This window comes from Mytilus trossulus, chromosome 10 (genome assembly GCF_036588685.1).
Source record: "Mytilus trossulus isolate FHL-02 chromosome 10, PNRI_Mtr1.1.1.hap1, whole genome shotgun sequence".
NCBI classification, from domain to species: domain Eukaryota; kingdom Metazoa; phylum Mollusca; class Bivalvia; order Mytilida; family Mytilidae; genus Mytilus; species Mytilus trossulus.
The window spans coordinates 72383598-72408413 of NC_086382.1; the positions used below are offsets into that span (position 1 = coordinate 72383598).

The following is a 24816-nucleotide window of genomic DNA, read 5'->3' on the forward strand; positions in this document are numbered from 1 at the left end:
ATATTGAAAAAGTGTGAGAAGACTTGTAAAAAGAAGAGGTACCTTGGGAATGTGGTAAATCAAATCCCCCGCACCCCCCCTTTTCCCATACAATCTGCTTCAGAACTGATTTCAAATTTTTAATTATCTTTTTAAACTTTATTTATAATGAATAAATTTATGGTCTTTAATATACATAATGTCTTAAATTATTAGTCTGTTTATTGTCTGCTATTTGGACAGGTTGTTGTCTCTTTGACAATTGTTTTCCACTTCCATTCAAATTTTATGTGTTAAATTATGAAAACTTATTGACTGACAGTAAAATATTATTTTAGAGACAGACTCTTTTTTGGAAAATAATTGGTTGCTTATGTAAAAAATCACTGAAGCGTGACTGGAGCAGCCCCCTCTTAGCGAGTCAGTGGGCCCCCATTTATGAACATTTCTGGACCCCCCCCCCCTGTATTCTAATTCATGGTATTTGAAAGCTAATTGTGTGGTAAATGATTGCTAATTAGACAAGGGTCCTTAGACAAGGCTGGTTTATTTCTCATTGAATTTAAGTTATAAACATTTATCTTTATAAATATATATTATCTGTGATTATACTAAACAATATAAAAGTCCCAGTTATTAATTGAAATAATAGTTAAATAAGTTATTATATTTTATAAATTAAAGCCATATAAAAGGGTTGTAAGGGTTGTCCATGTGGAGGTGCTCCTTTGTAAAGGATGCTTATAAAACAAAACAATTTGTTATATGTTCCAAGAATTTGTTTTGTATTTAATATATAGTCACTATATATTACAAGATTGGGGATACCTTTTTTTTCACATGGAGAAATACTTTGAACATCAGCAAAATATCCGCCAATCTGTAGTCCGGATTCGGATTTTTTTAAAACGCTTGAAAGATACAGATTATGACGCGTTTTGAAGAAGAGAAGAACGCAGCCGATAATAATTTGTCAACAACAATAGTACTTGTTTTAGCTAATTCAACAAGACAACCAATGCCAAGGAGCTATGAATTAATAAATACTCGAGGATATACTTCAGGTAACTAAAAAAATATGATTAAATAGTGCAGGAATAAACAGAAATCTGCAATGACTGAAAGCTTCCATCTTCTGTTCGACATAAATTTATTTATTACTTCACGTTCACCCAAGTACCTGTTTGCCCTGATTTGTTTTTTTATATGTTGTCTGCTTGCATAATGTTTATTATTTGAACAGAGTATGGCAAAGAATGTTGAAAAATTCGGCAAATATGTATATGGCTGCAAACGAAAAATTATTTTCCCTTTCATTTTGCAGTATTTAACAGTCTTCACAATTAACTGTTAAATCTACAGGCACAGAGCTCAATTTTTGAAATTTTTTAGTTAGATTCTGAAGGCCTGTCCTGTAGATAGGATTTTTACATGCCTGATAGCAATTAAACATGCCTGAGCTGCCACTCATCGTGAAGACTTAAGTATTATAACAGAGACATATAATAAATAAACTGTCTGTTCTTTGTCTTTTACATCATTCCACATTTCTATTCTCAATTTTATTAAAATACTTTTCATGTTTTACAATACGTACATACGTATATGTACATCATTGTTTTTACTCATTTTTTACTAGTTTATCAAAACAAAACCTAATTTACAGTCTCACTAATTAGCGACAAGAAGAATATTTTTTTATCATTCAAACCGATACTACATTGTTTATGTTGTACTACATGTATCTTATCTATGATCAACTCAGTCATATATAGATAACAAAACACTTGCAGTTTAATATCACATACATTTGTACATGTATGACACAGGACAATAGTTATCACATACATGTACATTTGTACATGACATAGGACAATCACTGACAAGTTTCAAGACTTCCTAGCAGTAACTGAAAGCCCAAATACCTAATCTGTGGTACACTTTTATTCTGCAGGTGGCTGTACCCCACTTTTAACATTAGATATCATTTAACGTCATATCATAAGGAAACAACTGTGTTGATTTCTCTTATTCAAACATATCTGGATAACAATTTATAGAAAACTACCACAAGGGCCAGAGAATTTCCAGCATGGGGAGGGAAATGTTCCCATACATTTTTGTAAGTCTTGAACTGGCAAAAATATATGAATCGATAACTACAACAAGACGATACAATATAAAACAGATGTGGAATTGATTGTCAATGAGACAACTCTCCACAAGACACCAAATGACAGAAAAGTAACAGCTTAAGGATGTCTGCTGCTCTAATTTAAAATAACAAGGATTTCATGTGGTTGCTTAAAATGAAAACAACTTTGATATTTAAACAAAATAAAGTAATAAAATCATTAGTCTCGTGTGTAGTTTTCAAAATACGAGACATTTAGAAAATGGCGGGAAAAGGGTTTTCTTCAGACTTTACTATTTGTTAACATTGGAATTGTTTTTTACCCTTTAAACCAAGAAAAAATAACAAGAATCTCATGCCGCCGGATCACTAAATCTTAAATGATCTATTGAACAGATTTATGAAGACAAAAGTGGGGTGTCGTTAAAAAAAAAATTTAATACATTTGGATGGATAAAACCTGAGAAAATCGAAAATATGACAAGAATTCAAAAACATGACCAGCAGACATCCTTAAGGTCATCGTACACCCTTCAACAATAAGCAAAGGTTTAAGCCAATATCACCTACTCAGCTACATTTACATGTACATTGTACATTGACATGATGGAAGACCCCAAAATCACAAATGTATATAAAACATTAAAACAAGAAAACTAATGGCTAATTAATAAACAGAACAATGATAAAAAAACAAGTATCATTAAGTAACTAACAAAGCAACAAAGAAGAACCACTAAATTACAGGTTCCGGACTTGGGACTGGCACATACATGTACAGATAGGGGCAGGCTTAAACATCATTGACATGTAAGGAAAATCCCAACTCTCACCCTTATTATAGTTATATTTATTTTAGATCATGACAAGCAGTAACAAGTTTACAGATCAACATGATCAAGCTCAATATATATTCTGTTAAGAAAATAATAACTTCAGATGTTTTATTTTTGCAGAGCTATGTAGTCCTTGGACAGTGGCGCAAAAAAAATCATGCAAATAATCAGTTAATTTATTTTTTTGGGGTTATATATATATTTTAGGAATTAGGGGCCAAAAAGGGCCAAAATAAGCATTTTCTTGGTTTTTGCACAATAACTTTAGTTTCAGTAAATAGAAATCTATGAAATTTTGACACAAGGTTTATGACCACAAAAGGAAGGTTGGGATAGATTTTTGGAAGTTTAGTTCCAACAGTTTGTGAATGAGGGGCCAAAAAAAGGGCCCAATAAGCATTATTCTTGGTTTTTGCACAATAACTTTAGTTTAAGTTAATAGAAATCAATGAAATTTAAACACAAGGTTTATGTCAGACCACAAAAGAAAGGTTGGTATTGATTTTGGGAGTTGAGGTCCCAACATTTTTAGGAATTAGGGGCCAAAAAGGGGCCCAAATAAGCATTTTTCTTGGTTTTCTCACCATAACTTCAGTTTAAGTGAATAGAAAGATATAAAATTTGAACACAAGGTTTATAACCATAAAAGGAAGGTTGGTAATGATTTTGGGAGTTTTGGTCCAAACAGTTTAGGAATAAGGGGCCCAAAGGGTTCAAAATTAAACTTTTTGTTTGATTTCATCAAAAACTGAATAATTGGGGATCTTTGATATGCTGAATCTAATTATGTATGTAGATTCTTAATTTTTGGTCCCGTTTTTAAATTGGTCTACATTAAGGTCCAAAGGGTCCAAAATTAAACTAAGGTAGTATGTTACATTACAGGGAGACAACTCTGTAAAAGTCAGTTGAACAATTTAATAATATTCTATTGTTGAGGAAAAATTAAGCTTCTCAATGATCAAAATTAGTGTTTGTCAAATTGCAATATAGACAATAATTTTTTTTTCTGATAATGTGTGTGGAAAATAGCTTAAGTTACAAACTTTTAGAAGAAGTAATTTTTGATGTTGATTGGTGTAATTTTACACAATATTATTTTCAGGGAGACTCGGGAGCACCTGGTGTACTCGGGGCAATAGGAGAAGTTGGAATTAAAGGAATGAAAGGAAATTCTGGACCAAGAGGACCAACTGGACCTCCAGTAAGTACATGTACTATCTAAAAAAAAAAAAAAATATAAAAAACAGTTGGATAGCAAATATTTGTAAGAATATAAATTGTGTAAAAACTGTTAAACTTTGATAATTTTTATTTGGAAAATTATGTCTTAAGCAAAAAAAAGATGGCTATGAAAAAAATTAATGTAGATCTGAATGCATAGTCATTAGTGCATAACCTTATATTTTTATAAAGACTTTCTAGTGATTAATATAAGCAAAGAATCACAAAGTATTACTATAAAGGATTTTTTATTTGAGCATACCTTTTGATGGAAGGTCAATATTAAAATGATTACTTTGTTTACTTTAGGGCCAACCAGGAGTACAAGGAACTTCAGGACCTAGAGGAAATCCAGGCCCTGTGGTATGTATTCAGCAGTGTTTGTCACATGTAGATTTAATGTATAAAGTAGGCTTTGTTTGGTAGCAAATATTGTAGGATTGATTGATAAGTGTTTGAGTTATGCTCACATTAGTATGCTTATACACCACTTATAAATAAGTAAAAAGACAACTCAATTAACATTACTCTTGTACAATATATAGGCTTTTATCGGACCACAGATAAATTATCACGTTGTGATTGGTTAAACGCCGTCACGTGGTGACCCCCTATGAGACCGCATGGGGTTAGTAAGTTTCATATGGGTTTCATGACGCGTTAATGGCGACGTCATCTATTAATGTTGTTGTGTTTCTTTTCTTTTTTTTAACAAAACACCGCAGAAAAAGTCCAGCGTCCGATAAATTCGTTATACTATTAACTACTGACCCCCTACGGATCCATAGAGGGTGAATAAAACTCATAGGGGACTCGGCCTCCGGCCTCACCCCCTATGGATTTTACTTACCCTCTATGGATCCGTATGGGGTCAGTAGCGAACCATAAAACTTATAATATCTATTTTAATGAATGTTGTATATATATGTTGTTGTGAGAACAGATATATTGAAAATATTGAAAACAAATTCATATATGGTTGAAATTAATGCCAAAGGAATTAGAAAATTATGTATCGTTAATGATTAAAAAATGTATAAAGTAATGAATGGTAAAAAGTATGTTTTTCATTGATTTAAATTAATAATACAAATGTGCATATTTTAGGGAGGAGCTGGTTCCACAGGACCACCTGGCCATGGGTTATCAGGAGAACAGGGACTACTTGTAAGTAAACATCACAATATAGATTTTATTACATTTCAAGTATTATGGGGAGTCACAATTTGTATGAAGAGGGAAAGGTATTCTGCTATAATAAAAAATTGTTAAATCTGACTTAATATTGAAACGATTTGACCTAAAACAGAGGAAGGAGACCACTGAAAAGAGATTACATCAACCAGCAACAATTGATAGCTGTAAGAAAAACAACAGCTAACCATGCAATCTATTTGACAATAATTTAATGAACAAACAGTTACTTAAGTTAGAGTCAAATAGATATAATTAAGAGATATCTTTATCAGAAAGTTTGAGATTTTACCCTCATTTCAGAAGACTGGTAACCAGAGAAAGATTTTCAATACATGTTTTAAGAAATTACAATTATGGTCCTTGAAAGATTTGAAATTAGAAAAATCTATAAACTGTGCTTTGACAGTTTGTTTACTTATACAATAAAGAACATTCAAGAGTTTGATTTTCAAAAAGAGTTAAAGTGCATGTAAAGCTGACAAGCTAGATAAGGTTTATTAAGCCTTTATGTTAATGGTATCTGGGTTAGAATTAATGACTTTTCTCATCACTTGGCGTCTGTCGTCCGTCGTTGCTAACTTTTACAAAAATCTTCTCCTCTGAAACTACTGGGCCAAATTTAACCAAACTTGACAACAATTATTGGGGTATCTAGTTTAAAAAATGTGTCCGGTGACCTGGCCAACCAACGAAGATGGCTGTCATGGCTAAAAATAGAACATAGGGGGTAAAATGCAGTTTTTGGCTTATAACTCAAAAACCAAAGCAAATCTGACATGGTTAAATTGTTCACCAGGCCAAGATCTATCTGCCCTGAAATTTTCAGATGAATTGGACAACCCCTTGTTTGGTTGCTGTCCCTGAATTGGTAATTTTAAGGAAATTTTGCTGTTTTTGATTATTATCTTGAATATTATTATGGATAGAGATAAACTGTACACAGCAATAATGTACAACAAAGTAAAACCTTAAATTAGTCAACATGACCAAAATGCTCAATTGACCCCCTAAGGAGTTATTGCTCTTCATTGTCAATTCTTAACAATTTTAATAAAATTTGTAGATTTTCACTAATATTTTCCACGGAAACTACTGGGCCAAGTTCATTATAGATAGAGATAATTGTAATCAGCAAGAATGTTTAGTAAAGTAAGATCTGCAAACACATCACTATCACCAAAACACAATTTTGTCATGAATCCATCTGTTTCTTTTGTTTAATATTCACATAAACCAAGGTGAGCGACACAGGCTCTTTAGAGCCTCTAGTTTTATTTGGAAAACATTAATCCGGTTCAGGGCTTATATTTATAATAATTAATGTAATTTAAATTTTCAGAAATACACATTTGTTGCTCCAAAGATGAAAGAGGATTTAAAGTTATACAATGACATGAATGAATTGATTAAAAATGCATGTAGATGAGACCCTGTATCTACAGTACATGTGACTGGTATGTACAGTTTTTGTTATGTAGTTTTTATAGTCAAAATGGTATTAAAAAAAATTTTAATGATGAAATCTGCAAATTTAAAAAGGAGTCAACTCAAACTGACAAAATAAAAAAAACCCACTACCAACCAACAGATCAAGGGAAAAATTAATCTGCTTTACATGTATGGAATAGACACTGTAAATTTATGAGAATAGAATTTTATATTCTGGATTTTCCTAAGATTCAATTCTTATTACATATAAATATACCCATGTGTTATGCTTGTAGTTCGAGGAAAACAACTTATCAAAATAGCTCGACCAAGATTAAACAATTACTGATATCATGAATTAGTTTATGTAGGTATATTTTGTCTCGTCTGCAACTGATTGTATGGTGAAGTACATGTCTTTCTGGGCATGGTTCATCTTACAATGACCTGATATTCATTGTGATGGTTCATTGGTCAATATCAAGTTTCATATTTTAGTCTGTTTGTTGTATACTGTATAAAATCAATTAAGATATCAGCTATAGTTGGTGTAAGCAATGATTGTAAGGGGTTAAGACATGAAAGAAGGGGGCTTGAAAATGATGAGTTGTGTTTTTATAGGCACTAAGTATACTTACATATACATAGTACAGGTTATGTGTAGTACAAATACATGAATAGAGTTTGTTTTCCTAAGAAGTTTATTATACAAATTTAACATGGTACGATTGCCAATAAGACAACTATTCACTAGAGTCCAAATGACTGAATTTTGCTAACTATAAATGAGCATATTTACAGCTTTCACCAATAAGAAAACTGATACAGAATAGTGAGCTATAAGGTGTCAGATCACCAATTAAAAATACCTATCTGTTCAACCAAATTTTGCAATTTTCACAGCTTTCGAAATATTTTACCTTAAGTTTAACTTCATAGAAACCAGGTATATCCTGATTTGTACATGTATCAGCTTTTGACATGCCAATTTTTTACCATACCTTAAAAGCCTTCTAACAAAATAACTGGCCTTCGAACAGAGGTACATGTACTCCAAAAATAATCCCTGGTTTTCTGGAAATCTTAAATTAGTATACTATGGAGCTTATAAATCCTCAATTGTTATTGCAAACTCATAGACAAGTAAATTTTGGCTCAAAATGATCTAGATATATTTCTCTTTCACCAAAAGTTTCATTTCTGCAAATTTGTTGATTAGTTTAAGTAAACAAGGACATCAAACACGCTATTTTTTTTGTCAGAGTAGGGCTACTTTTACATACATTCTAAATTGAAGGGAGTAATTGGTAGTCTGGCACCATAAAATGTCCTGAAACTGGGTTTGTGAGTTTGTGGGAAATACTGGATAAACCCAGGTTTTACTGTCAAAATTTTACTGGGTAAATCACCATAAAATCACCAATTTATCATGTCAGAGCTTAAAATACAATACAGTTTTCTCCTGATTATAAGTTTGGTAAATTATTGGAGATTAAATTGATGTTACCTTTTTTGCTGGACTACAATACAGAAATAAACATTACATGCTGATTTTATTATATTACAGGAACTGTAGGAAGTATTCCAAAGTCTGATTGCAAAGTATGCATTACAGGATTCTATCATTGGAGCAACATCTTAGGAGGATAAGTGGAAATGTATGAAGGAATCCTTGGGTACAAATATCAATTATATGCAGAAGTGGACTCTTAAACTTTATTAACAGACATGGTAGTCAAGAAATTTATACCATTACCAACTGGAATTAACTATTGTGTTTATTTTTTCAACCATAAGTACTTTCAGAATACAATACAATTCAAAATCAGATTATTGCGTGAACATACAAAAATGTACAAGTTACATTTAAAAAAAATGAAAATGCATATATCATGTACACGATGTATTGAAAATAAATTTTATATAAAAAATGAAGTAACAAAAATGTTTAGCTTTATATTGTGCAGCCAAACTTTGAAATCTTTAAATGGTATATAGATGCCTGTTATTTGTCAACATTTTGCCTTCACCTTAAGATCAGTGTCAAATGAGAAAACTATTTTGCATATATGAAAAAAGAAGTAGATGGTTGTAAATTAGAGACTTTCAATTTGGTACATTTGTATATCAGCTAGCCTTTGTTTCATAGAACTTTCTATTTTAGTTTATTAGTACAATGAGATATGAGGTATACACAGCTACTTTTGTATAGGTACTATTTCTGTACTAAAAATATGTAGTACTGGAAATTTACTTTTAATTTTTAGCACTATTTCTTTACTTTAAAATTATTGTAATATTTGGGTACTTGTATTTTACAGTACTTGATTTGTACTAAATATTTTGGTACAGACATGATACAATATTCCATGTTTGAAAATCATAATTTTAAGAGATTTGAAATAAAAAAACTTTCAAAATGCTGAAAATGTAACAGTAATAACCAAAAATCTGTAGTACCTAAATTTCCAGTACAAATTAAGTACTGTAAAATACAGGTACGTAAATATTATAATAATTTTAAAGTAATAAAATAGTACCGAATTTTAAAAGTAAATTTCCAGTACTACATATTTTTAGTACAGAAATAGTACCTATGCAAAAGTAGCTGTGTTTATCAATCTGATTATCAGACAGCAATAACACAACAAAAACACCCGATAGGCATTTAGCTATAGGTGCTAACATGCAGTCCTCAACAAAAGCCAGGTGTCTAAAAGATAGGCCATGATATATTGAATTGACCAGAGACTATAAACAATTACAATATGAGTCAAAATAGAGCTGCCATCAAAACCAAATTCTTTAAATAATTTTTTTTTAATAAATATGAGAGTATAGACAACCACTGAAAAGGTTTCTGACTATAAATGGGTACGTGAGGTGAACTAGTTATTTCTTCAAAACCATATAAAAAAATTGGCATCTTTCGCAAATAGTTCTTATACAGAATATGATTAGTTTGTATCATAACTGATGACCACATATTATGACTTTACATATATGTATACATTTGAACATGATATAAATCGTTTCTAATGTTATAGTACATGTAGTACATCAGTGCAAATATCTTCTTTAAATGGCCACAATCCATAAATCATTTACAGTTTTGTTTTAGACAAAAAAATGGATACAAAGAAAATAAAATAGAATGGAAGCATGAACACATGACCAAGAAGAAAATTTTTCATGCTTATATATGTATCAAAACAGAATTTGTATTAGATTAGAATTGACTTGCATGAAGAAGCTCAAATCCTGTGAAATTTGTGTTATTACGGCTGAATTCACGTGAATTTCACGTGAAGGCTCAATTCACGTGAATTTCACATGAAAAATTTAACGTGAATTTCACGTGAATCAGATATTTCACGTGAAATTCACGTGAATTAAGCTTTCACGTGAAATTCACGTAAATTTTTCATGTGAAATTCACGTGAAATATTTCACGTGAATTACGCGTATAAGCTCGATTAACGTGAAATTCACGTGATTTTTTTCACGTGAAATTTATGTTAATTTCACGTTAATTTCACGTGAACAAAATTTGCCTGTGTATTTGTCGTACAATGTCAGATAGGCGAGTGACATTTTCAGAAAAGACGATTAGTTAGTGACTTTAATGCACCCACCTAACACACTGAATTTTTTATATGTTCACCTAACACACTGAATTTTTTATATGTTATAGTATAATATCTGAACTTCATTTTTTGGTTGGTCGTAAAAAAATCATACGGTGCAATTTTTGTAAAAAATGAATTAAAATCGAGAAATAATTCCAAATTGAAAAATGACCAACAGTTTTGAAGCGTGAAAAATTAACATGTAGCTTTACTTTATGTTTTCATAATGCAAAACGTATGTACGTTTAACATGTCAATGTATAAAGAAAATACTTTTCGAAAATAAAAGAACTAGTTTTTGAAAGAAAAAAAAAGTTGTAACCATTATTTTTTATAAAAATGGTGCCAATTTTCATAATTTTTTTTCATTTCTTAGATATTTGCGGCTTAAAACACAAATGAATGATGTTCTTATTATTCAAAAATTCATTGGTTGTTTAACACATATCGTTATCACTGTATTTATCTGGATTTTATACATTTTTACAAACTCCCCCTTTTCAATAAAATTTCCGAAATCGGTTTCTCTATTAATTTCCCTCAAGTTAACTGACCAACACGTTTCAAAAAAGATTATGAATAACCATGAAGGCATTATTTTTTATACAAATATAACGCAAAGTTTAAAAAAGGACCATATAAGCTGAGATGTTTTTACTTGGTAGAAAAACCAATATCTTATTGTTCTTAGTCAATTTGCACAAAAAGCAGAGATTATGAATTACTATTGTAAAATACTTCTTTCTCAATTGGATCAATGCACATTTTAGTTTTGCAACTAAAAGTACGCAAAAATGAGTCAAATCTGATATTTTCCTCTTGGACTTGAACGTGAGAAATGTCCACCTTTTAAATGTCCTACCATTTTAACTTTCGCATACGGTAGACTTATTGATGGTGCAAATTTGGTCAGTATTTAAGAGGAAGCATAGCGTATGTGCTATGGCAACGTCAAGAACCTGTATGTTGACATGCTATAAACACTTTAGTATATGGGGGATATCTATTCATTCAGTTGACAATTTTGAATTCTTTGTAGATATTTGAAATTCTATAAGTGTTTTACCTCATGGGGTATATATTACCTAATTTGTATTTTAAATAGGATTACGTGTTTTTAAATATTCTTCGAAGTTTTACTTGGTTCGAGCATCACAGATGAGTCTTATGTCGACGAAACGCGTGTCTAACGTAAACAATCGATCATATGCCTGATATCTTTCAAATTGATTTGTTATTCATTATGGCTGTCATAGCTTAGTTGCTTTTATGATTTTTACTTTTGTTTGTAGATTTGATCATAAATCAATCTTTTGGGTAACTAATTAAAATTGTTTTAGAACCTTTATAGCTCATTATACAGTGTTGGCTATTGCTTCTTGTTTTAGGCCATACGATAAGTTATAGTTGTTTCCCTCAAAGCAGTTAGACTCTGGTATACAGAGATCCTAGAGTCCTTTTATCATACTTATCAAAGGAACTGGGCTTATAATATGATATCATCAGGCTTCTTATTCTAAATACGGATTAACAATTTAAGAGAAGTAATGTCAGAGGGCCTCACACTTCGTTGTATTCTACATATGGAACAACTGTGTGCTGTTTGCGAGTTCTTTAACCAGTGGGAATTATGGTTGGCGATGCACCATGTTTATTGTGCATGTATAGTTTCTTTTATTAAATATATATACCTTTACCAGCAGTTCTTGCTCTTACAGGTTAAATAGCTCATCATATATCTTTGTTTCTAAGTAAACTCTCTTTTAACGCTTTCGAAATCATCAATTTTAGATCTATCACAAATTAAACAAAATTCATATTGACACGTAAATCGATGCTGCAAGAAAACTCTAAAGTGTCCGAAACAAAAAATAAGTATGTGTAAGTCTTTTTGACGATTTAGAGCAAGCTACATAATATCAGACTTCCAACCAAAAAGATTGCCATCGTGTCATGCCTACCACCAAGTGCATTATCATTCAAACTACATGTTCTGGCAAACAAATACATGGCGTCATAACAAACAAATACGGTATTAAGTTTACCTAAGGATGAGTACGGATGACAAAAGTGGTCTTAATACGTCATACTTTCTTTAGGATTAGATAAATTTGGTCTTTTGCAGGAAAAATATATGCATTAGGGAACTTGTACACGTACTGAAATCATTGTAAGCATCTGTCACATAGAGTTATGTCAGTAAAAGCGAAGTATCAGGAATGGTTCCAGTTCAGCAAAAGCTTCACAGGTCTAGTTTTAAAATATGAATTTTGACTGTCTTTTATTGTTAAAAATCACAAATTAGAAAATTGCCTTATTTGTTATAAATTGATTTATTTCGTTTCTTTTAAAGGAATAGATTATTCACAGAAACTCCTCCAGAATGACAAAAAAACTATATATAGGTTAAGCCGAACTATATCCCGCAAATTCATATAAGTTGATTAATATATAATAAGTTCAAAATACGGGTAAGACATTGTAAAATGCTTGCATTTTTAATTTCAAACCTTTTGATTGCACACACGTGAGTGAAAATAATGCAGTCGTAAAAAAAAACACGTTAAGAAATTAAGGTGTTTGTAAAGTATATAATCCCAAATGTCAAAACAAAGGTCACCGTGGGACAGCTGTATATGTCGCAGACAGGATTTCATTTTGATGTAAATGCATACTTAGTTACGAAACCCCATGTTCAACGGTTCAAAAGATATGGACCAGACAAGAACGAATAAAACAATGTTTGAAAACTTGACGGCTTAAATGTCAATGCCAATGTCAAAATGAACTGATTTAATGTATTAATAACCACTAGCCATCCCATAATACATCTCTGAACTAAGTGTGTTTAACATCACTTCTACAGTTCAAAGCAATGCATTTTATATTTGAAATCATTGGTTTTTGGATGAACTGTATATCTGTATACATGTATAAGTTACCTGATTTAATTCGACACGGACCGCAAACAAGTGGGGACCCGACGGACGGACAGACTTAAAATGTGATTCATATATCCTCTTTAACTTTGCTTGTGGTTGTATTAAACATGTAAGATATTGAATTTCGATCTTGACACGGTTTGAAGGCTGTTAACAAACAGTAGACTATTGCCACTATTGATGTGACAAGAACGTCTACTTTTACTCTCTTTATTGCGTTGTTTTCTCTCCCTTTTACTCGTCCAACTTACAAATATTTCATCATATTTTTTATTTTACATGGCACACCATTATTTATAGTAAATATTAACACATTTAAGGTCAAATATTTTTTATTATACGTCGTTTTTGTAGAAAGAACCGTTTTACCTATAGCAGAGTGAAAACGTCAAAATGACGTCAATTATCGCAAACCCATGAACGATATGCAACTAAGAATCAGAGAGACGTTATCATAGTATCGTGAAAGGTAAAATTTGAATTAGCTTTATTACCAGCTACCTCAAATAAGACAACAATACTACAAAAGTGTTATTCTTATTTTATGTTATTTGTTATTTTTTTTATGAATGACCTTTGACTCCAATTTAAAAAAACAAATGCACCATATTTCACTTTTACGACCGGAAAAATGGAATCTACACATCTTTTCCCTCCGAATGATATATAATATAGCTGTGTGTAAGATAGGTGCATTAAAAATATTTTTTTGGTCTGAATGTCACTCGCCTAAGAGTGCAAATTGCTTTTATCTAGGGGAACAATCAGTTTCAACAATTCAGTATAGCGTTTAAAAAACTGACGTTGAACATTAGGAATAAGGAACCGCCCCTCCGCCACAGCCGCCGCCCCAGAAAGAAGAAACAGAACACTTGGTTTTTAAACATCCATTCACGATAACAGTAAGTGAATCAACATCATGTGGCAACACTTGTTGTGTGAAACAACTTCTCCAAAATTCAAGATTTATTCAGCCTACTATTCAGAGAATAATATGGCTTAACAGATGTTGGCAACCACTCTACGACGAAATTCATAGGAAGGTTAGACCGTATGTCGAATTTATACAAGGATGGCTTGATTGATCAGAGTGTAAGAAATATGATAGTTTGGGACGATTTAATGTCAACATCAGCAAAAGATTCTAGAATCACTGACTTGTTTACGGAAGGTAGCCATCATAGGAATCTATCAGTAGTAGTATTAAATCAGATTCTTTACTTCAGTAAAGATCCTACACAAAGAAGAAATCGTCACTACTTGGTATTATTTAACAATCCTGTCGATAAACAACAGATAATGACTGTAGGCAGACAAATGTATCCAGAAAAAGTACTATACTTTTTAGAAAAGTTTCAGGAATCAACATGTAAACCATTTTGATATCTTCTTGTGGATTTAAAACCAACGACATCAGAACTGAACCGATTGCTTGGAAACGTTTTACAGTAACAATTAGAAAAGACCAATGAAGTAATTCCTTCTTCAAATGATATAAATACGGAGCAACATTCGGCCGCTCCTTATTCTTAGGAAGACAATCCTAGTAAACAGACGTATGGAAATATGCCCTCTTGTGGCGATTGTGGAGTAGTGCTTGACAGCATGCACGATTTACAAGGACATATCAAACATTTGTGTCCAAAAATCGAATCTTTCAAAAGATAAAGAGACAACGAAGACCTAGATAACGAAATCCTTCAAAAAATTCAGTCTCAGAATGGATTGAACATGATAGTGTTTCAGACGATAGTAGTGAAGATGTTGATATAGACGACAATGAATGATTTAAAACTATTACATGCAGCCATTGATACAGCTAAAGATACTTGGGATAAAAAAAATACGACAAGTACGTGAAAGAGGGTATAAAGGAAAATGACGCAGGTCAACAAAGCAATAAAAAAATAAGCGCTATTGTTCAACTTTAGTTTTTAAACGCTATACTGAAATGTTGAAACTGATTGTTTCCCTAGTTAAAAGCAATTTGCATTCTGACATTGTACGACAAACTTAGGATGTTGTTGATAACAATACAGATAACGAAATTCAAATTCAGCGTATTCTCATGAAAAGTAGACATCAATTAAATGAAATATTTGGCGATGATTAATTTGAAACGAATAGTGACACTGAGGATAAAGACGATGAAGACGATGAAGAGGACACTGACGAAGATGCACAGGAGACAGACTTTATAACATACTGTACTACACTTATTTCATTATATCCATTTTAATATGTGTATTAACAACATGTCTGCATTGGAAATATATTTAAAGGAAATCTACTACATTCCATCAAATCCTGCTAGTTTTTCGGGACCAGACAAACTTTATAATTATATACTAAAAGACGGGAAATTCAAAATTAGTTAATATAAGATACGAAAATGGTTACAAAGCCAGGAACCATACAGTTTACAACGACCATTAAGGAGACCACGGAATAGAACGGAAATCGTTATTGCCGGGATATATGACCAATGGTCTGCTGACCTTATGGATATGGTGAAGTTTTCACAATACAATAGAGAATATAAATACGTACTTGTAGTCATCGATATGTTTTCAAAGTATTTATGGCTACGTAAACTTTAAAAGACAAAAAAGGAGAGTTCATGACAGCTGCATTTCAAGACATATTTAAAACAGGAAGAGTTTCAAATAGAATAAGAACGAAAATTGGACAGGAGTACAAGGCAAAGAGAGTTCAGACAGTTTTGAAAAAGGAAGAAATTAATTATTTTTATGCGTTTAATGAGGTCAAAGAATCAGTGTGCGAGCTTGTTATAAAAACAATAAATACGAAAATAAATCGCTACTTTTCGTACAATCAGTCTTACAGATACATAGACAAGCTTCAAAGCTTTGTAAATGAATACAACCATACTATTCATAGCACTATCGATATGACACCTGTAGAAATGAAAAAGGAAAATGAAGAACATATTCGTTTATCGACATATTTTTAAAGGCGGCATTCTGAAAGTTAAATAAACAGTACCACTTCAGGTTTAAACTTGGAGATCGTGTTAGACTTACGTATTTGAGAAATATTTTTTCTCGGTAATATGACGAAAAATGCACACGCGAAGTATTCACGATATCCTGACGATTCTGGAAAAGCATGACACCGTTATATCGCATCAAAGATTACCATGGAGAAGAAATTTCTGGATCCTACTACCAATCTGAACTTCAACGAATAAACGTCAAAGAAAATTCCTTGTGGAAAATTGAGGAAGTTATGAAAACAAAAGGAAGAGGATCCTCTAAAAATATTTGATCAAATGGTTAAAATGGCCAACAAAGTTTAATTCATGGGTGAAAGCCAGTGATGTTAAAGACTTTTAGTCTCATTGATTTCTGTTATAATTGTATAACAAATAAAAAAAATATTGAATTGACAGTGTATATTATTTTTATACCAAACCTTTTTTCATCTTACTGCAAATGCAATTTCTCGTATATACCAACTAATAATCATAAAAAAGATAAATATACATGAACATCTTAACATTTCTGATGCCCTTAACGAGAAAATGTTCCGCAGATTTCACACTGAAAGGGATTAACGAGACCATCCATGCATGTGAAGGATCGAACGAATAGTCAGACTCATAACAGTTGACAGGTCACGTCAAGCACCAAACATCCGCTATTGGCTAAATAACCTCAACAAGAGCTTCATTCACATGCATGCGTGTATATTCTTTGTTCATTTAGTCTTGATTAAAAGAGAAAAATCGGATTGAAATTAGTATTTCATTGACCCAACATACTATGTTTATTCATTCACAACTTTCACAATCAAAAACAGAATTAACGTTCACTCTTATAAAAATAAAAAATAACATTTGTATACAAAAATCTATTTGTACTCATGTAAACATTGAATGTAATGTTCATTTAGTAGGTCATTTAAAATTTGACAAAGTTGAAGAAAATATTTTGGAATACGTCCGCTTTTAACAATGGTATACGTATTGTTTTTACACAAAGAATGACATACTGTTTATTCTTCCACTGGTCATCAACATAAAAAAGTTTTGGCTTGATTAATTGATTTGGTCAAACCCAATTACACGCACTACAAGAGTAGATATAAATCAATAATATTAATTAGATTTGAACCATTGTCATCACGTAATATTGATTAAAATTAATCAATATACTTAATTATATTATTATTGTCACAATTAATTATTATTTAAGAAAACACAACATTTCCTAAATTATATTACTAATTAAAAATAAATGACCACTTGACCCTTGTCGAAAATCTCCTCCGCAAAAACAAACCGGTGGCTTTAACATTGGGTCTATGGGGAAAGTGGTCTAGTCTCATAGAGATGACTACTTTTATAAATCAAATTCTTTCAGAGCGCTTGTCTGGATGAACCTTCATCAGGACTAATCCCTCCATGGATGTAAAGAAATCGATATAGTCAAAACATATAATACCAAAACTGACTTTAAAAAATATTTGCACAAACTGGCCACCTACATATAATAAAAAGGGGAATAGTGAATCGTTATTAAAGGTCCAGCTCCAAATCCTTATCTTACTAGTGTACCAAAAAAAATTAAAAAAAGAAACATTACCCATGTGTAACTCTTCTTTAATAACACCGTATTGCGGTATGATATCAATAAAATCTCTCAGCATGGGAAAAAATTCGGACAAAATTAGTAAAATCAGTTACCAGTTACTGTTACAGTAGATAGAAAATGCTTGTTTTATATCATATACAGCCTTGTATTGTCTATGTTTCAGACATATGTAACGTTAAAAACTCGCAAGACGAATGCCACAGGCTTTTCATAATCGTCTGTGGATATTGCGATTAGGATTATTTTTGTTTCAAAATGTTCAATCATCGTCAGCTTTCTCCTGTTTTGATTCGATTCGTGAATCTCAAGTAGACGAAACGAACATATGGCGTACTTAATTAAAAGCGTATTCGATACGTTTTTTTTGTACAGTGAATTGTAATGTCTGAACTGACATATGCACTCTTTTGTAGAATTTTTGGGTTAATTCGCTTTTTCGGAGATCGAGTCGGGTCCATTCTAGCTTTGGGTTGTTGTTTAATTGTTAAATGTAGCATTGCTGCGTCCAGGCCTTATTTTTGGATGGCAATATTCAAAGCAATTTTTATAATCCTGCCGCCCACACCAATAGTATTATTGGCTAGTAGCTTGCTTTGCTTCTTCTTTAGCTTTAATTGTGCGTTTTAAATCTAATGTCTGTTCAGTTCTGAGCTAAATTAGCTCATGCTTAATATTTTTGAAGCTTCAATTTTCTTTTTAGTCATATAATATTGCTTATTGTATTTTTTAAACATTCACCATGTTTTTATGTGATTATTTACTAAGCATAGCTATATAACAGCTCATATAGAGTAGTACTTTTCGTAGCAGTAAGCTTTTATTATGCCTTTTTGCTTTTTATGACATGCTTTATCATTTATTTATATTGATTGCTCTGTTATATTTGTAATTGTGTTTATGTGATACGTGTAGTAAATAGTTGCATCCAGTACTCGCTTTATAGTAAGTTCATAGTAAACTAGTATCATCGCAGCAGAGATTGTTGAAGAGCATACGTTTAAAGTGTGTGGACTGCAGACTTTTCAATAAATCTTTACACTCAAAAGCAATTATCTTTATACCTGACTCCATCTTTTTTTATGTCGTATTTTCCGCTTATTCTTCAAATGTAAAACCAAACTATTTTCACCAGGGAGTGTCCATGTAAGCCTAGCGCCATATGGCGTACGTTCTTTTTTATAATCTTTAATTTCAAGACTTTCATTATATACTGATCTACAAAACATAAACATGATAAATGTCATTTCTAATTACATATTACTTTTGACAGACAGCATATAGCATGATAGCTGCTTTTCGCAACCTTCTTGCGATATATGGTTTATAGTCGTTACGTGATAGGACATGAATAAAACAACAAAATGAATGATCAATGTAAATAAAAGCTGTAACAAGGTGCATTTCAAATATGAAACCTATATGTTAAATTCCTGAACAAATTGCTTATAGATAGATTAATACATTTTGTACATTGAAAGACTCCGTTTACACCACTTCATTGTCAAGTCAGCTGTACAAACATTGATCGATCACTAGAATACATTCCCCTCACTTTTGCGATTGCCAAATAAAATTGATCACAGGTTGTAACAAAATGGATCTTATTATAAATTTAATACGTCACAGAAAAAAAAAATTGTTAACTTGTGGACAGGATGTTGTGCCACAAACATTCGGTGTCAATATTTCTTTAGTACACCATATCCGGATTTCGACAATAAATGTATCTTCAGTGATGTTAGGGATCGAAACGGTATTTGGAAGGCCATATAAAAAGCACCCTCATTTTTAGAGAAAGTACCCTCATTTTTAGATTAACTCTTGAATTTTAAGAGTCAATATATAGGATGAACGGATCATATAAACCGGAGGGAAAATATGATACATGCCTAAACAAAAAATATAAACGAGTCTAAATTGAAAACTACGTTCAAACCTATGACTGCGTTGGATAAAAACCGCAATTTTTATACGTGTGCATGTCAAACAAATTTCGTTGTAGAAGGGTCTAAAAACAGCACAAACAACATTTTCCAAAAGACAAAAAGAGTGAAAAAGTATATTTAAACAAAACGCATTTGACTAACAGGTCGAACAACTGATGTTCTTTAACCCTGCTGACTGCCATTGGCGATTGCCAAATAAAATTGATCACAGGTTGTAACAAAATGGATCTTATTATAAATTTAATACGTCACAGAAAAAAAAATTGTTAACTTGTTGACAGGATGTTGTGCCACAAACATTCGGTGTCAATATTCCTTTAGTACACCATATCCGGATTTCAACAATAAATGTCTCTTCAGTGATGTTAGGGATCGAAACGGTATTTGGAAGGCCATATAAAAAGCACCCTCATTTTTAGATTTACTCTTGAATTTTAAGAGTCAATATATAGGATGAACGGATCATATAAACCGGAGGGAAAATATGATACATGCCCAAACAAAAAATATAAACGAGTCTAAATTGAAAACTACGTTAAAACCTATTCATCCCAACAATGTTAGATTTGTAAATTTGCTTTTGCAAATACTTTGTTCTGCCCTTGCCGAGATTCTAACCCACGACCACATGGGCTTTATAAAAATGAAGCTTTCGGTGGCCGGTGTTAAGAATACCTTTCCACGTCAGTTTTAATCTAGCGTCAAACTACAGTACAAATCAAAATCAAATCAAATCAAATCATTTTATTGGTATAAAATCCAAATATTGGATTGTTACCAAGACAAACATGACAATCATTACAAACATATAATATATAAATTTAAACAACATTCATATTCTTATAAGACTATATATTTAATTGTTTTGGAGGAGGTGATACCTTTGCAAATTAAAAGTCCAAGTACAAACATTCATATTAATGCAATTGTTATAAAATATATCATTACAAATACTATAAGAAAATATACGTACACTAGTTTTTCTTATCAGCTAGGCTGTTTCTTAATACATATAAATCATTTACCCCCTTGACAATAATTTTAGTTACGTCATACTCATTAAAAGTAAACATAAATACAAATTTTTCCTCATCAGACATTTTGGTGAAATCTGGAATTATATTCTCTAATTCTTGAAAAAGATTTTGCCTACATTTTTCTAAAATTTGACATTTTAAAGTAAAATGATATTCATCTTCTACATCCTTTTTACAGAGAGGACATAATCTTTTTTCCAACGGTAATTTACGGTGTCTACCCTGTTCAATATTTAGATAACTATTACTTATTCTTATTTTGTATACATGATGTATAAGGCATAGATATGTTATTTTTACAGATCAGCTTAATTATCTATAATAGTAGATTTAAAGGATCCTACAAATTAATGTAAAAAATTATAACCGTTTTGATCCGTAACATCACCGAAGAGACATTAATTGTCGAAATCCGATTATGGTGTACTAATTTGTGCACCCCATAGTTGTGGTATAATATCTTTGCCGCAAGTTAATTGTTTTTTATTTGGTTTTAAATTAATATTACGATCCATATTGTTTTACACCTTGTGATCCATTTATTAGACAATCGTCAATGGCAGTCAGCAGGGATCAAGAACATCAGATGTCAACTTGTTAATCAAATGTGTTTTGTTAAAATATACTCTTTCACTTTTTTGGTCTTTCAGGAAATGTTGTTTCTGCTGTTTTCAGACTCCTCCACAACGAATAAAATTGAGAATGGAAATACAGAATGTGTCAAAGAGACAACTACCCGACCATAGAAAAGCAGTAGAAGGTCACCAACAGGTCTTAAATGTAGCGAGAAATTCCCGCACCCGGGGGCGTCCTTCAGCTGTTCCCTAAACAAATATATACTAGTTCAGTGATAATGAACGCCATACTTAACTCCAAATTGAACACAAGAAATTAAAATTAAAAATAATAGGAGAAACTTGCTTTACATGCACACGTATAAAAATTGCGGTTTTATCCAACGCAATCATAGGTTGTTTTCAATTTATACTTGTGTATGTGTAAACATACATAGTATGCAAACATACAATACAAACATGTAATACAGATCCATCTGTCCGTCTTTACATACATCCATCCGTAAAACCATCAGTGCTAAAAGAAAACACAAATAATACTAACAGCAACCATCGATAATCACGATAATCACTGACATACAGACTCTCGGTTTAAGAAAGCTTGAGCAAAAAACTGTTTAAAATGGTTCTTTGAAACTGTGGATATAAACAAACAATTACCTTCCAGCTTTTTTAACTACTTCGATGAAAGTACAGGCATGATCATTCAGGTCTCGATGCTTTCCAGTCTTTTCCAGTTTAAAAGCGTCGTCAAAGAAAACGTGAGCTAAACAGAAAGCAGGTCTCAAATACATATACTTTGTAGCTGTCAAACAGCTCAATTTAATAGATATATGGAATACAGAAAAAAGAAATACATAATTATAGTATTCACAATCAATCTTGGTTAATGAACTTCAAATGCCAAATATAAGTAATTCTAATTCATTTACCACATAGAATCATATTCAAAACAGTGTGGTCCTGGCCATGGATTGACGACCTAAATTATCCCATTGACTGGGACAGATTAGGTGAATGTTTGTAACGACCATTGCTCACTTTTTACTTATTATAGAATTTAAACTGTGGGGTCACCAAAGGTTCTTAACGCCTTTAATAACAAAATAATTCGAAAAATTATTCAGGAATAACCTTTATGTTTTGATTTATATTATTGATATAAATCAACACATCGTATTATTCCGGATTCGTTTTTCGAATTGCTTTTTTAAGGTGTTGAGAACCTTTGGTGACCCCACAGATTCGGTGTCTTTAACAAATACATAGTGAGCAGTGATTGTTACCGACAAACGTTCACCTAATCTGTCCCAGTCAATGGGATAGTTTAGGTCGTCAATCAATGGCCAGGACCACACTGTTTTGAATATGATTCTATGTGACACAAATAATTGAACAAAGTTAATATAGTTTATGTTAACATGAAAAGTTGACATTGACATATTCTTAAACATAAAAAGTTTATTTATTTTATTTTATTTTACAATGTTTTAAAAGAGGATTTTATGTTCGTTCTGAAAGCGTAAACTAAAGTGCAATGTATATTACAATAACATAAAATGGCCATCAGTTAACGAATATATCAAAGAAAATAAAGTTAGCACATTAGTTACCTTCGAGGTCAAAACTGTCTTCTTCATTAACATTACCTTTCATTATCGATATGTTGTTCGCAGATTGCCATAAATCTAACCTGTATTTAAATGAATAATCCAGCAAATAGTTTTCACCAAAGAAATCACTGTATATGAAATATATAAACCTTAAACATGCAAATATCATACATCTGCCCATAGCCTCAATATAGAGTTAGGCATGAATTATAATGTAGATAGAGAGAAAACAGATGATCTCTGTGCAATAAAAATATTGAAGAAGATGAATATTATCTAATTTAGAATGCTAAAGGTGCATGTATATTGATGTAAGAAAAAATATATATTTTGAAATATTGTTGGCAAAAATCCATCTTCTTAATATAAAGTTGTTAGCAAGGCCAATTTAGATTTTGTACTGCTTGCATCAGAAATTTTGGCTTTCCTTCATGTAATGAAATACAGTATTTTTGTGCAGCACTCGACGTGCGCATATAAGTTAGATTATTATACGGTGTTACTTAAATTTCTTCCGCTACATCGCAATCCTCTACGGTATTACCCACAAAAGAAGTGAGTTCTCGGTATATATTTGATATATTTGTACTTTACTGTACCTTTAGAGATGTCAAATTCATACACAAAAGTAAGTTCTAAAAAATATTGTTAACAACATGATAATTTCATTTGTCAAATATCGCTGTTTACAAGAACCATTACATGTCCGACACCCGACTTCCCGAGAGATTGTTCGGTTAATCTTTATTGAGTATGCGGCTATATCGGCGGTTGGTCTGTTAATAGGGTCGGCTAAAGTCTGTTAACCATGTGTTATGGAGAAAATCATTGTAAGTTCAGCATGTTTCATTGTATAACTTTTTAGATATATTGTTATAATAAGAATTAATCATGTCCAACAAAACATTTGAATGTAACGAATGCAGTGGAGTAATAATTATTTTTCTAGCTTCGATGTACGATCTATAAAATGAAAAGCGGGTTGCTCATCAATAAAATTACACACACATAAAGTACTCAAAATGACACGTTGGTTGAATTTAGTTGCAAGCAATAATTTGAACATCGAAAAAGACAGGCATTATGATTGTTAAAAATATTGCTATTACTGTGTGAAAAATCTACACGAAAAACTGTATTTTGGTAACATAAATCAATCTTCATTTAAAACCTGGTCTGCTAATGGGTCGGATGTATAAAACCCAGTCTGGTAATTGGTCTGTTAAGAGTTCTGAATGGCAAAAAAGTATAATTGTATTGCTATATTGGATGTGATTGGATCAAATGGGTAGGGGCGAGAGGCTAAAATATACAAAAACAGCACATGTGCAATGAAACATAAGATAATCGGAAACAACACATGAACAATGAGCAATTTAAACAATGCAAATTGGAAATTGATAAAAATGGTTTCAAAAAGTGTAATATTGTTGTTATAGTAATAATCATTTCATCCAAGAATGGTCGCATATATCATGTGGATTCTGTTAAATTGTCATAAACGCCACTACTTTGTCGTCTACATTTGTAACCATTATATAAATCAAAGATAAACGTCGTAATGTAACTCAACCTCAGTAAGTAAAATATATTGGGATGCTAAAATATAAAGAATAGAGAAAGAATAATGGTTAAGATAAATAAAATGGAACGAAAAGTT

General features: G+C 31.6%; 2 protein-coding genes across 2 annotated transcripts in view; one reads left to right on the forward strand and one right to left on the reverse strand.

Moving 5' to 3' along the window:
- LOC134688140 (chitin synthase chs-2-like) overlaps positions 1 to 23199 on the reverse strand; it is a 41908-nt gene extending 18709 nt beyond the window's left edge. Inside the window, exons 1-3 of the mRNA XM_063548613.1 lie at positions 23157 to 23199; positions 22204 to 22348; positions 19047 to 19200 (exon numbers count right to left, since the gene is read on the reverse strand). Of these exons, the coding sequence (XP_063404683.1) occupies positions 19047 to 19200; positions 22204 to 22348; positions 23157 to 23199 (342 nt within the window). The remainder of the gene's footprint in view (positions 1 to 19046; positions 19201 to 22203; positions 22349 to 23156) is intronic.
- LOC134688501 (collagen alpha-1(I) chain-like) lies at positions 676 to 9114 on the forward strand. Its single transcript, XM_063549272.1, has 6 exons — positions 676 to 1043; positions 4055 to 4153; positions 4483 to 4536; positions 5281 to 5340; positions 6710 to 6824; positions 8366 to 9114. Exons 2-5 carry the CDS (start codon positions 4112 to 4114, stop codon positions 6794 to 6796), a joined length of 243 nt encoding a protein of 80 aa, XP_063405342.1. The 5' UTR covers positions 676 to 1043; positions 4055 to 4111; the 3' UTR covers positions 6797 to 6824; positions 8366 to 9114.
- Positions 23200 to 24816: the final 1617 nt, after the last annotated feature.

Coding starts and splice junctions, on each gene's coding strand:
- LOC134688501 (XM_063549272.1), top strand. CDS start 4,112: ATGAAAGGAAATTCTGGACCAAGAGGACCAACTGGACCTCCA. Junction 4,537..5,280: donor GAGGAAATCCAGGCCCTGTG/GTATGTATTCAG, acceptor TGCATATTTTAG/GGAGGAGCTGGTTCCACAGG. Junction 5,341..6,709: donor CAGGAGAACAGGGACTACTT/GTAAGTAAACAT, acceptor TTAAATTTTCAG/AAATACACATTTGTTGCTCC.